The following is a 14,540-nucleotide window of genomic DNA, read 5'->3' on the forward strand; positions in this document are numbered from 1 at the left end:
TGTTGGATTGGGGGGTGGGGGGAATCTTACATTTTTCTTTTATCCAGGGGGCAATTCTCCTGCCTTAGTGAGATAAGAAAAGACAAGGAAAGGAAAAAAGAAAGGAAGGAAGGAAGGAAAGAAAGAAAGAAAGAAAGACCCAAACAATACTCGGTATGCATCTAGTGCTTTCCAATTTCTGCTGGAATTCATTTTAATTAGGTACTCCACTAAAAGCCACTGAGGACTCTCATTTCAATATTAATCTTTTGGGTCTCCTTTCTTATATCTCTCTGGCAGCATTTCATATAGTCTGCCCTGTGTTAAGATTATGGGATTAATCTGCATTTCTCTCTCCTTTTAAACTGTGTTTTCTTAAGAACAAGAGCCATGCCTTATCCACTCTTATTCATTCTGGGAAGAAGCACTGACTGAGCCCACTCCGTGCCAGGCTCTGTGCTAGACACTCAGTTCTGTGCCTCCCTCCCTCCCCCATGTGACCACAGAGCTCAGCTGACTTACTTGAATTGAAATCAATCTACATGACTTGACCTAAACCAACACTTACTGTCTATTTTGTAAAGGCTGTGTGTGAAATATGAAAGGATTTATTGAAGGGGATCCAAATCACTGTAAATTAAATTAGATCTTTACATATTTCAGCTGTTCCCTACTCTCCTCAGAGCACATTAACTGTTTGGAATATCTAAGCTATGACCCAAAACAGGGAAGTACTGAAAAATATAGATTGATACCCAAACCACTCCATAGGTGAAGTGGAGATTCAACGGTCAAAATAAGTTTGCAGTTTACTGAGTGTCTTTAAGAAAAGCAGCTTGAACATTTAAGCCCACAGACTGAGTAAAATTACGGGGCCTCTGAAAAAAGGAGAAACATACATATTAAATACTACTTATATAAAAAAAATGGGAGCGAGACAGAGGGACAGAGAGAGAGATAGGGAGACAGGAACAGAGAGCATGAATGGTCTTTTCATTTGGATCAGAATTACATGGTATATTGTGGGGGAGTGGTCATATGTTTTCTTGGCAAATATCTATACATTCAAGTTCCGAGCGCTATGCCAGTAGTTTTTTTTTTTTTTTTGGTAAGTTTTTGCATTACCTTTTTATCCCCCCCCAAATACAAGCTTGGACAGACTCAAGGCAGCAAATACTTCTTCCTCAGTTTAAGATTTGACAATTTAAGAGGAAAAAGCTCATTCATCATCTTTCCCTTTTAGAGACCATAAATTATTGGCTCATATACCATGTGGCTTGGATTCTAGGAAAAGTTAGTGTAAACAAACCCGAGTTACAATGCGTGGAGTAAGAGAGTGAGTCATAAACAAAACATAGACATATGCTCTCATATAAATAAGGGCCTGGATCATCAGCTTCCCAAAGTCTGCTTCCCATTAATTACACAACAAAATGAACTTTCCATATGTAAAGCCCAAATCACTTAACTCTGGCAACACGCATGAGACAAAGACCAGGACTGTGGCTATTTAGGCACGAACAAACCTGGATTTCAAAATAAGAACAGTCATCTCAGAATACCAGCAGGTATTAGAGGGCAAGAAAACTCCCTGGAGGCGTGTTTTTGAGCACTGAAACTACACCTAGCCACCCAGGAACGCTGCACGAGGCTGGCCGACATCCCCCGCTGAATCGGAAGGTAATGTGAGGCTCACTCTCTTTTGTTCTGAGGTCTGTCATCTTTATGGGGCAAGCCCTGGGTCCAGGCCACACAGGGTGTTCAGACATCGCTGGGATCAATGAACAGTTGAAATTCCCTCCATTAGTACCTCCTCTCTGCCTTTTGAAACTGCTCATTGGTAGCAGAAATGCGTGTTTCCTTGTTAGTGCGTGAAGGCTGTCTGGTCTCCCTTAGTTATCCAGGACACATGGAACAATTGCTGGGGACGAGGACATAACAGGTGGAAACCCCGAGAGGGGGTAGGCGGCCGGGTTCCCTCCTTGTGCTCCTTTCAAAAGCAGACCTCGTAAAAACAAACTAACAGAATGAGTTACAAAGGACATTTAAGTAACAGATGTCACATTTTAGGAGTCCGGGGTGGGGGTGGGGCAGGGAGAACAAGGACTTTCATTCTGTGCTGGGTTTCTGATCATTCATTTACTCGACATTTACTTGGGTAACATCTACTTCGTATCACACCATAGACCCTACGGGTGAGACTATACCAGGTAGCATGCCTGCTGTCACATGGGAATAAGGGAAAGGGGAAGAAACAATCATTTTTGGAGCACTCCCCCCGCCCCCCCACCCCATGGGCTGCAGTATTTCACATTTCCTCATTTAATTATGATCACAACCACATGAGGACATTACTACCTCTGTTGTACAGAGATGAGATCGGGGACCTTGGAGGTTCAATGGTTTCCCCAAGGGCGCCCATCTTAGAAATGATGGACTCAGGATTCAAGCAAGGGCTTCCCTATTTCAAAGCCAGTTTCATACCATATGTCCTCAAGGAAGTCAAGACAATGGGCAGCTAGAGCAGAGTAAGAAAGCCTGGGTTTCCCTCTTACTTTTCTACTACTGACTGCATCAGAGTGCCATAATTCTCCCAATTTTACAGTCTCAAAGGCCTCCACCAACTCCGAGTTCCATAGTTAAATAACACAAGATGTCACTACAGGCTACTCGTGCTACTTCTGCTACATGAGGCGTCCCTGGGCATTGTTTTGATCCTGTTACGCTGTCCAGTCCAAATGCCTTTGATGGCTCCCTGTAGGGGGCCAGGCTGACCAGGATAATGAGTGAAGTTGGTCAGGACCCTGAAGGAAGATGGGGGGAAGATGGGGAACGAGAAACAAAGGAGCAGGTGGCCCATTTAATGGGGGTGGATGTTATTCTGTATCAGTCAATTGATGCCAGTTAGGAATGTGAGCCCAAAGTCACCAGGTAGTCTGAGTTTCAAAAAGCCAAAACTCTGGATGATTAGATAAGTCTTCTGATGTTGACAAATTAATTTTTTTTAAGAATGTATAACCCCCTGTCGGCCAATCAAAGCACAACTGCAGAGAGCTACTGCCTCGTGGTGCCTGGTTTGCCATCACTGCCTTTCACAAGGGTCACTGGGCCACATTTTCAAATTGTAGGTACTCCATATTCTGATGCCAAACCTCTCTTCCGGCCTCATTGGCCATCATCTCCACATACACTCCCATTTCAGAGATGCTGTCAGTCTGCCCCTTCTACTTGTCTGATTATTGAATTCAATCCATCCCCAGAAAGCTCTCAGCTCTTCTCTTCTCGGGTCATTTTACCATGTCCCTCATGCTCCCTAGTACCATTTGGTTGGAAATTCATAACTTATCAGTTGCTCAATGATATCTCTGTTAGCATCTGAGATTGTTTTTCAACTTATTCACTTGTTAATATTATTTGGTCATCTCATGTTTTGGACTCAAGCCTTTCCAAATAGCATGAAAGTTCCCCAGGGCAAGGGGCTGATCTTATCATTGAAGGTATCAGTGTGGCAGATACTTAAAAATTATTTGACAATTTGTAACAAAGCCTTATAGAAGTTCCAGACAGATGAACTCGATACCATCACGGGTAGGGGGGAGCTTTGACTGTGCTCTGAGATAGGAGTGTTTGGAGCAGGGAGTGAGGATAAAACTTCCAAAGATAGTTAAATGGATGTCATGATCTGAGTCATAACATGACTCAATTATGATTTAACATGATTAAATCATGACATGGCATGACTTCATTCTTGACACGAGAGGGGCCATTACATAGTGATATATTGTTTTGAATATGTGATTGGGGTTTTCATCTGCTATTTCTTTCTCACCACTGCCTGAAAGGCAGAAATTGCTTTTCCCATTTTAGTGATGGGGAAACTGAGACTCAGAAGTCTCAAGAAGACGCAGTGACTTACCTAAGGTAATGATTAAGTCCTATAGGGCTGTCCAATAACCCTGGCCCATGAATTCCAAATCCACTGTCCACTATATATCCGTGTGGCAGCCAGAAAGAGTCCAGATTTCCTAATTCCCCCGCAGGTAAGATGTACTTCAGTTCATCTCTCCAGGCTCAATTTACTCATCTCTGTCCCCCATGAAGGGGCTGGCAGAGGGAGCTCCGAGGCTGGTCTAACCTGGTCTTATCTTTTCGACTCCAGTTTGAGCAACAAGAGAAAGAGATACCCTGGGGGGATGCAGTGGGATTATTCCAGTGGCTTCCAGAGGGACAGTGCTGTCTGTCTGTCTGTCACGTCTGCCTCATAATCCTTACTCTGCTTTCCCTCACTGTCTCCTTTCTCCCTACCCCTCTCTCTCTGTCCCCACCCTGCTGAAGACTGACTATAGCCTGCCTGGACCACTAAAGATCATTCTTAATGACAGTCATTACACAGTTCTTCCATGTTGCCTGAGGCCATTTCCACAGCAATGAGCGGGACAGACGTCGCCTCCTTTCTCAACAGCTGAGCACAGAACGCCAACTTCACTGGAACCAAGAAGTTTTTCAAAAACTCTCCATTAATTACAGGAAACCCAAAGCACGGTTCCCCCTTCTCATGAACACAGTCGCTTTCAGTGGCCACTAAATTATCTCGCCACCATTAAACCAACAATCTAATTAGACCCGCGGACATGGAAAGAGCCAGTGAATGAGGCAGGCACACTGCTTTCATCTCAAAACGGATCATAAAATATTTGTGCCCTTTCGTTCCTGGTCACATAAAATCTCCCCCTCGAAGAGTTTCTTTTTATTCTCTCCGATTTATAAAGAGGAGCTTGAATATTTGATATAAAATGAGTATCTTAATAGAAATCGCTTCACGTATGGGAGGTTTTCTTGCCCGCATTTCGCCGAGCGTGGAGCCCTCATTACAATGATCGCACCTGACTCCCCCTGCGATCGGCGGCGCCTCACAGCCAAACCTCCCACTGGGCTTCAATGGAGGTGGGAATGATACCATCACCAGGAAGAAGATAAAATGTATTATTATCATTACTCTATTTTTAAGAGGGTCTGACTGTGGCAAGAGGTGGCTGGGAGCATAATCTGTATGAAGCATTCCGAGAAGATAAATTGAGTTAAATTCCTCACAGACACAGCACTTTCAAACCGGTTATTAGACCTTCTGTCTTTCCTAAAATCTCAACTCCAGAGGAAAAAAAAAAAAAAAAGTTAAATCAAGTCCAGACATGTTTATTGAGTATTTACTAGGCATCCAGCACCGTGCAAGGTTCTTGACACACAAATGTGATTACAGGTTGCTTCACAGCCTGGCTTAGTTTCATCCCATATAACACAAGGTTCTGGGAATTTATGAGAGACTCGATACTCATCAAAGGGGACAAAACTGAAATAGGAAATATGATTGCTGCTCTTGGGAAACCAATGCTCTGGTTACAATGCGAGGCTCTTATATATAACATAATTAAATTACAGCCTAGCTTCCCATGAGCGGCTCATCCCCCAAATACCAAAGACGAGCTGAGTGAGGGGAGACGCAGGCACAGACTCTTGTACGGCACAGCCTGTGCCTTATAGGCTGGCTCTTTAACTTGAAAATAATCTTCCCCTGAGAATATCCTGTTGGACTAGCCAGTGGCTGGTCTGTCATTACTGCACACAAGATCTAGGCGGCCCCAGAGGTCCCTTTCAGGTAGCTGTTTCTGCTGAGCATTCTTTGGGTGGTTTGCTGTTTCTGGTACTGATATGGAAAATAAAGGCAAATCATTGCCTCTCAACCCTAATGACCTTAACGCTAAAGTGTGTGTTTTCATGAACCAGATGCTTTTATGCAGCAAACAGCTGTCCCGTTCATTTTGTCTAATATTCATTGATTATCTATTGTTTGCCTACCTCGGTGCCAGGTACTGGGATTTTAAAGTTGAATAAGATCTGACAATAGGGCAGGGGACAGTCCAGTGTAGGACAGAGGCATGAGCACAGATACCATATTCAGTGTAGAGATCAGTCATCAAAGGGCTTAAAATAGGGAGCCCTGGAGGATAGACGATGTGGCACCTAACCTGGCTGCAGGTAGTTCTCCAAGTGGCTAGGAGGGAAGGCTTCTTAGAGTTGAAGGCACCCTGCCGAGTCTTTTTAAAAATTTTTTATTTTTTATTATTTATTTATTTGACAGGCAAAGATCACAAGTAGGCAGAGAGGCAGGCAGAGAGAGAGGGGGAAGCAGGCTCCCCGCTGAGCAGAGAGCCCGATGTGGGGCTCGATCCCAAGACCCTGAGATCATGACCTGAGCTGAAGGCAGAGGCTTAACCCACTGAGCCACCCAGGCGCCCCCACCCTGCCGAGTCTTGAAGAATGATCATGAATTAGCTGTCTACGTGGCTTGAAGGGTGGGTGAGGGAGAGAGGAACATTCCGGCATGGAATACAGATGATGGCAATAGCGACAGCAAACACAGCAGCGGCTTCAACAGCATTCATTTGCTAACCTCTTGGTATGCGCCAGGCACTCTGCTAAGATTTTCACAAGGACTATCTCATTTATTCCTCACCCTGATGCTCTACCTGAGGTAGTATGCTTCCCCCCATTTTACAGATGTGAGCCCTGAGGACCGAGATCTGCCAGCTGCTAAGTGCAGCACTGAGATCTCAGTGTAGTCGATCTGAAGCAAGAACACGTGCATTCAAGTAGAGCAGGGGAGCCCGTGTGTGGGGTGAAGGAACATGGGGTGAAACTTAGAAACGAGGCCAGTGCAAGGATGCATGTCCTTTCAGATTCCTAGAGTCATTGTTTTACAGGGCTGACCCATGATTAATTAGCTAGGGAAATGCAACTTTGTTGGATTTGCTACCCAGTGCTGATTACGGGCCCAGACTCTGCCACGTAATACGTTAACTTGAAGATTTTTGCTCCGAAAATATGCAAATGATTTTTGACTGGTAGAAAAGATAAGCCTGGAGCTTATGGTTTTATTGCCCATTAGGACATTAACTGAGAAATCTCATCTGATGTTCTTTCCCCATTGCTTACATTCCTATAATGTCCTGCCCCTCTAATTCTTCTTTGGATCAGTTTTCTCACCAAGCTGGTTTCCTTGTTCAAGAGTTGAATGAACACTTGACAAGAGTTTTTAGGTGTTTTTTTTTTTTTTTTTTGCGCTGGTTAGCATTTCTAGGGAGATGTGGCTGGAGCAGAAGGCAGGGCTACATTCTGCAGTGTTTAGTGCTTCTCTGGGATGTTTATACCTGTGGCCATGGGGACAGCTCAGCTGCTCTAGGATGTCCGTATGAAATCAGAAAGGAGCTTATTTCCTCCTTTGGGGCAAAAATAAAAGAATTTTCAGAGGCTTTTCAGAAGGCTTTTGCAGTGATGGGATCTTCAGGGAAACACAGAAGCTTCTAACCCTGCCGGGTCCCTTCAGGGCCCAAAGCCAAGGGTGGGGGCCTTTTCTGTAAGTCTCACATTTGGGAGAGCTCTCTAGGCAGAAGTCATTCTGCGCTGCTACCACACGGGTCCATATGCAGCACTTTTCAGGCAACGTGAATAACTCGTTTTTAAAATAAAGCTTTAGGGGCGCCTGGGTGGTTCAGTCGGTTAGGCGTCTGCCTTCAGCTCAGGTCATGATCCGGAGTCCTAGGATCAAGCCCTGCGTCGGGCTTCCTGCTCAGCAGACAGCCTGCTTATCCTCCTGCCCCTCACCCTGCTTGTGCTCTCCCTCCCTCCCTCCCTCTCTCTCTAATACATAAATGAAATCTTCAAAAATGAAATGAAACAAAGCTTTATGTTCCCTAGGTCTTTTCTGAAAGTTTTCTACTGTGTATTTTAAATGCTTAATCTGGCCTTGCAGGCATTTATTTTATAATCTTCAATTTGTATACTCATAGCCCTCGGATGTTCCAAATCCTACTAACCTGTGCATTTATTTGCCCTATTTCGGACTTTTGGCGGAAGTGATAACACTGTTTTGGTTGGGAGTGTCGACGATGATTCCACACAGGCACAAAGCAAGTATAATTTTACAATTCTTATTGCAAAAGAATTCATTGCTTTTTGCACCTGAATATAATTTCATTATTCTGGGCCCCTCTCCATGGATGGCAGTTGGTTAATCGAAAAATCAGGCATGCTAGAATTTGGGGGCCAGAAGACATTTTCATGATTATTTTACTCCAGCTACTAGAATACTGGATTTCCTTTTAATTCCAATAGAAGAATGTATTCTTTTATTTGTGAAGGTAATTTTTCAAGCTTAAGGTTTTGCATCTTGATTACACGTATATGTCAGTTTCCATGGCGCTGACAGTTTGGTTAATTATTAAATGATTTGCCAGACCAGTTTCTGCCTTCAGAAGCAAAATGTCTAAGCATTTAATATACTTGTGAAATTTATTTATTTATTTTTGTCCTTTATTTTGTCCTTTGCTATCTTATTATTATCATTCTTTTAAGTCCTTGTTTAAATCCCAGTTAACATACAGTGTAATAGGAGTTTCAGGTGTACAATTGAGGATTCCACACTTCCATACAACACTCAGGGCTCATCACGGCAGGTGCCCTCCTTCATTCCCCCTCCCCTACTTTACCCATCCTCCCACCCATTATTTCCACTTACTCATACGCTCTGGTAGTTTGAAACAAGGCCGATCATATAGTTTTAGAGAATAAAACACCTATACGAAACAGAAACCACGAACGGTGTCCACCTGCCTCCCGCTGTTCTCTCTCCTGGGCTTGAGCCTTGAGCTGCTGAGATTGGAGCAGTGACAGCAACCCTGATACAGGTCTTTTTTTAACGCTTGGAGATTTAAGATGAAAGGATAGTGGGGGTGTGTGTCTGTGTGTTCCAACTAGACTTGCAGGTGCAGGACTGTGGAGATTCTGTTTTCTTGGCGTTTTACTGAGTTCCTACAGTATTTTTCATCTATCTACTGATGTAGTCTCATCAGAAACACAAAGGTGGGGCGACGTTTCAGTAGTGAAATCACCAACTCTCTCCATGTTGCATGACCTCCCTGTCATACATAGTTCAGTAAGTAGGAGAGCCTAAAAACTAGGCGGACTTATTTGGGTATGGATTATCTGATACAGTTATTAAATCACGATTGGGACAGAGCAAGAGAAGTTATTTCAAATTATGCATCACTTTGAACAAACTTTACTGAAGCCTTTACTGCATTAGCCCTAATTACTCACAGTGATGATGCAGTGCTCCCTTGAATCCGACCCTGCACGGGGGCCGGGGACCGTGGCTGATCAATAGCTATTGAGCAGTTTGATCACGAAGTCTGACCTGCTTGAGCTCCAGTGGCCGCCACGGCCATCCCTCCCTCCCAGCTGCTCACAAACTGACATGCTCACAAACTGACATGTTCTCCGTCTGGCCTCCCTTTCCTGTAGCTCGTCTTCTGCCTCTTCCTCCAAATCAATAACCTTATAATCAGCATGCTTCCCAGACTCTGAGAAGCTAAAAAATTGCCTAAAACAAAACACACACACACACACACACACACACACACCCCGTCCACCCCATTTACCCCTCAAAACACACTTGAGCTAGAAAAGACATGTTTTTAAACCTCTGACCCACATCCATGTCTCCCATGTTATAATGTTTATAAAATGAAGTGGGAATTTTTTTAAACAAATTTCACCTATTTGAAAACATACTGTTTAAAAACAGAAATAATAAATTATTTTTAAAAAGATTTTTAAAATTTTAGAAAGTAAATAATATTAAAAATACTAAAAAAACATACTGTTTAAAAAATACTGTTTCATTATTTGGCAAGTATTTACCAACAGCCCACCACTTGTCTGTCAAATGTTTTCCATTTGATTGTTAACTTCCGAGATGGAGTGTGTTTTCCTCCGACGTCTGTCTCCATGTCTAGGGCTCTGTCTACAAGCGCACAGCTGCTGTGCTGTCTCACCATGATTCATTTCTCTCAGTGATTACTTATTGAGCATCTACTACGTGTCAGGGGCCCTACTAGATACGTAAGTATTCATTACTTTAAAAAGGAAAGAGTTTCTAATTCCTTTAATATATATTTATATATTTATATAGATATAAAAATATAGATATATAAATATATATATTTATATAGATACTTATATATCTATATAAATATATATATTTATATAGATATAAAAATATAGATATATATTTATAATATATAAATTTATAAATTTATATATATTTATATATATATGAATTCCTTTAATATATATTTTATATCTCAAGACATGATTTCTTAAATTAACTTTGCTTTCGAAGACACTAAGTTTTACTCTCTTTTCCTTTCTTTGTCCTCTCTGCCCTTGTCTGGGTCTTCAAAACCACTCTGTAAAATTGATGACCTACTGGAAACAGGCCAGAAGGACTTCTAAATTACCTTGCTTATAGTGGAAGATTAAAAAGGGACCCTAAAGAAAACAAAAATGAAGTGAACTGTCTCATCAGAAATATACAGGACCAATGCACAAGCAAACAACTGAATGAAATCAGACCAAGATACCATTTATTAACTTTCTACTGTGTGCTTGCCTGTGGTTAATGTGGCAAATGATGAGTTTCACTCACTATTCCCTAAAAGAAGTAGGAGTCCATAATTAGGGAGAAAGAAATCTGCCTTTGCTCATGTTGGGCCTAAGACAGAAGGGAGAATCCACTGGAAATCAGGCAGTAAATCAAGAAGTTTGGGTTCCAATCCAATTGCGTGACCTTGGGCAGATCTCCGAATCCTGGGAGCAATCATGTGTGCATGGTGTGTGAAACGGGGCGTTGGACACGAGCCCAGGCTGTGTGACCCTAACTCTCTCAGGTCTGTGGGAAGCCATTTATCTGTGGGGAGCGGAATCTCGGGAAGGTCTGGCCTCTAGCACCTGGGGAGTTCTCTGGCTTGCTTTCTCCCCAAAGTTCTGCTTAGCAGCCTGAGACCCGGAAACAGACTAAATCTGTGAAATTCTCCTGAGGGTCTCATTTTTAGCACAGCCAAAAATCAACAGCCCATTCCTAAATCCTGAAACAGGAGAGCTTTGGCTCAGCTCTGATTACCAGAGAGGCAGGTTTAAATGTTTAATACCCACCTGTTTCTATGCCTGTTTGGAGTATTTGTAAACGACTGGACGCAAAGAGAGGAGGTAAGCCCGTGGATGCATGGGGTCCCAAGAACCCACTCTCTCACTCTGAATGGAAAGAGCCGAGCAGAGGAAAATGGGGGACCACCTGTCTTTTGCCCCTGGGAAATATCTGGGCTTGGCAAGTGAAGGCAGAAATATACAGGCTAATTTCTAAATCCATAAAGGGAGGTCTCCAGAGCTTAACCAACAAGGTTGCATAAGGAATTATCGGGGTGGATAGTGCCGACTCCAAACCCAATCCTTCACTCCAGATAAGTGATCGCTTCGCACAGTCCCAGGCTTGGCAGCAGCTCCCACATCCAGGACTATGTCCACATCGCTCCCTCTGCCTGCACACTCTCCCGCAAAGATGTTCCCATTCGTCAAGTCTCGGGATAGCTTCTTCCTCACCCACCTATGACTTTCCCGCCGACTTCTTCCCATTCTCACTGAAGGCATCATTTACCTGGCATTTCCACCAGGAACCTACACTTTCCACCTAGTGTGAGAATGATGGGGAGATTCACGATCCCATTTGAGAGACCATCCCACTCCTCCTGAGCAAGAGTCCCCACATGGCTGAGAATGGCATTTCGAAGAGATGTTAAGAGCTACTGCCAGAAAAATGGGTTCTGTGGTCAGCTAAGATTGTAAAATTCTGTGTCTGTCCTTCCTGGAGCGCCAAGTGCACCACGCTGTCAATTAAAGGCTCTGGAAAGCCCTATGGAAAGGAAGCTACATAAAGCAGCATTCCCTATACACACTTCACTATGAAAGTATCTTTTATCACAAGATAAAGTTTTGCAGAACTCAATTGGGGAAATGTCACTCTGAATATTTCCTTCTGTTATTTCAATAGGGCACATTCTCTAATTACTGGCAATTTCCATGAAGGAAGTAGGGATGAAGACAAGTTGAGTTCTTTGCTCAAAGCAACCTGCTCACTGAGAAGATGAGTTTAGAGAGAGCATCAGTGAGTCTCTTCCTGGGCTTCTAATCATAAGAGGCATTTCTAAATACTACAATATTTATGCTAAACATTGTAATGCTGAAGAGTTAGCAGTGCATTAATTCCACAGTATGCTCTCATTCTGTATGCCATGAAGATGGCAAGAACCTAGCTCATGGATTCCACCTCTGAGGGATGTACAATTTCACTGTGAGGGGGGCAGAAGTGAAGAGAACACAGCTCTGTAGTCTCTGAGGAGGTAGCAAACGCATGGTAGAGACACCGGGTGCTGTGTGCATTCGGGGGTGGCTGCGCTTTCAAGGTCTGTGGGATGTAGATGGCAGTTGAGGAAGGCTGTCCTCAAAGAATGGTGTTAAGCCAAATCGAAGGCTGCCTTCTTGGCAAAGTGGGGATTGGTGCAGGCACTGGTGGGAGATTATGTGGGGAGCAGGGGAAGGCAGAGCATCTGGATGTCTGAATAAGGAGTTTCTATTTTATCAGCTGCCAGTGAGGAGTCTGGGGGGGTATTGAGGAGCTCATGACATCGTGGGGTAGAATGAACCAAGGCCTCGGAGAAGCTCTGATGACTGCCTCCCACCCCCAGTGAGCAAGGGAACTCATCAAATGCCGTGGCCGAGAGCACGGGTACTGGACCTATGCTGGCATCCTGACTGTCCACAGGCTCCTGGGGCCAGTTTCTTCACTCCTGGCTTCCTCTTCTGAACTCAGGGCATAGGTATTTACCTCACAGACTTCTTTTATGAGTCCTGTGAACTAACACAGATAAGGTCCTTGATGCTGACATTAATAATTACTAAGGCTTGCTAAAAAGCCATTAATACTGTTATTCCGTTGCTACTCACGGGCCTTTGCCCCCAGGTCCTGAGCGGATCTCGTCCTTTCCTCCCTCTTGAAAACCCAGTGCGGAACCATGCTCGGCGTCTGTGGGAGGTTGGCTAAGCAGAGAACCTATATTCCACAGCACGTTCCCCGTGGGCCTTCTCTTGCCCACCTTCATGGGGCTGAACCCAAAGCCTCGGGGCAGTGTTCACCTGCATCAGACGTGGCCGCAGAGGCAGCGAGGAGCGATAACACTGGGCTCGGGGGGATTGCCACACTGTCAACCGCCGCTGGCTTCTTCCTGGTCATCATGGTGGATGCGGAGCCCTCGTTCTTACTGTGCGGTGCCGTTTGGTCCACTTTTAGGTGGGGACTTGGCATCCCTACAAAAGAACAATCCCGAAGCCTGCAGTTACTTGAAAGGAACAGGAAAACAGGCAACAGAAAACCTGAAAGTGAGCTGAGAACATCGTTAATTCACCTCCTTCTGGTCACAACAAGAATGAAATGGTAGAATATTTAAAGAAAAAAAAATATTAGCAGCATGACGGGTTTTGGTTTTGTGGCTGAGATCAGTGGAGACAACATTCCAGTTTGGCTGTGTGGAAGCAGGGGCATGGGCCCAGGGAAGCAGGAGAGGCCAGCGGCTACCCTTTGTCTTCTACGGAGCAAGAAGGCCATCTTCACAGAGGCTGTGTTGTGTGCAGCATGAAGGGGAGAAGGGAACCCCACTCCAGCTTCTTATCTCACCTGGCTGGGGACACGAGACTAAAGGAGAAGGAAAAATCGGGTGATACATAAGGGCGGGCTTGGGTGTTCTTCATCCATTCCCATGCTAGGTGCCTGGAGAGCGCTAAGGATTTCGGGATTAGTGTGGGAACGCAGGGAAGGCTTCCCAGAGCTTATGCTGAAGCAGCAAGGAAGAAGGCAGGCATTCTCAGTGCCGAGAAGAGCACACACCAAGTTCTGGGTGGGGGATGACGATGATCCAGTCTGCTGGAGCAGAAGACGCGTGGTGGGGGCTGGTGTATCCCCGTGGCCATGGCTGTGGCCGAGTGAAAGTAGATCTGGGGGCTTTTCAGCCTCTGGTCCTAATAAGCATCAAAGGTCCTATCTTTGTGATGCTGAAAAGCACCTCTTGCAAAGTGCCTCTGGAAGGGCCTGGGAATTTACTATGTAACAAATTACAGAGCTGTTCTGGAAACTTGCTTCCTCGATTCGAATCCAGACTCTCTTATTTTTTAGCTGTGTGATCATAAGCAAGTTACCCTCCCCAAGCTTTGAGATTCCTTAGCTGTACACATGGGGTGGAACAGTATAAGCTCACAGGGGTGGCTGGGAGGACTCCAGAGGTAATTAATGTAAAGTGCTTAGAGCAGTGCCTAGCACACAATCCACGACAAGCATTTCCTGTTACTATTACTCTTATTATCTTATTATTCGTGTAGCCTGCTACTTCCTCAGGGCAACAGAAAGCAGCTGGCAAGGGCTCTGTTCTCTCTCCTGACCTGAGCAAGGATTTCTGGGTCCCGTCTGCATCCCCAGCTGCAGGAACGTGGCTCTCCAACTCGTCCAAGCCTAAATCCAGAGGCTGGGGGTGTCCAAATCGGTGTTAGATGGCCATCCATGCAGAATTTCTTCATTTCTAGGCTACCTGCCACTGACAGCAACAACAAATGGGGCTTTTTAT

General features: G+C 44.5%; 1 protein-coding gene across 1 annotated transcript in view; it reads right to left on the reverse strand.

Annotated features, from left to right (window-relative positions):
* Positions 1-14,540, reverse strand: part of SETBP1 (SET binding protein 1) — a 339,735-nt gene that overhangs the window by 12,120 nt on the left and 313,075 nt on the right. The window contains exon 4 of the mRNA XM_080821519.1: positions 13,063-13,233. Within this exon, the coding sequence (XP_080677645.1) occupies positions 13,063-13,233 (171 nt within the window). The remainder of the gene's footprint in view (positions 1-13,062; positions 13,234-14,540) is intronic.

Source organism: Martes martes (assembly GCF_963455335.1).
Source record: "Martes martes genome assembly, chromosome: 13".
NCBI lineage: Eukaryota > Metazoa > Chordata > Mammalia > Carnivora > Mustelidae > Martes > Martes martes.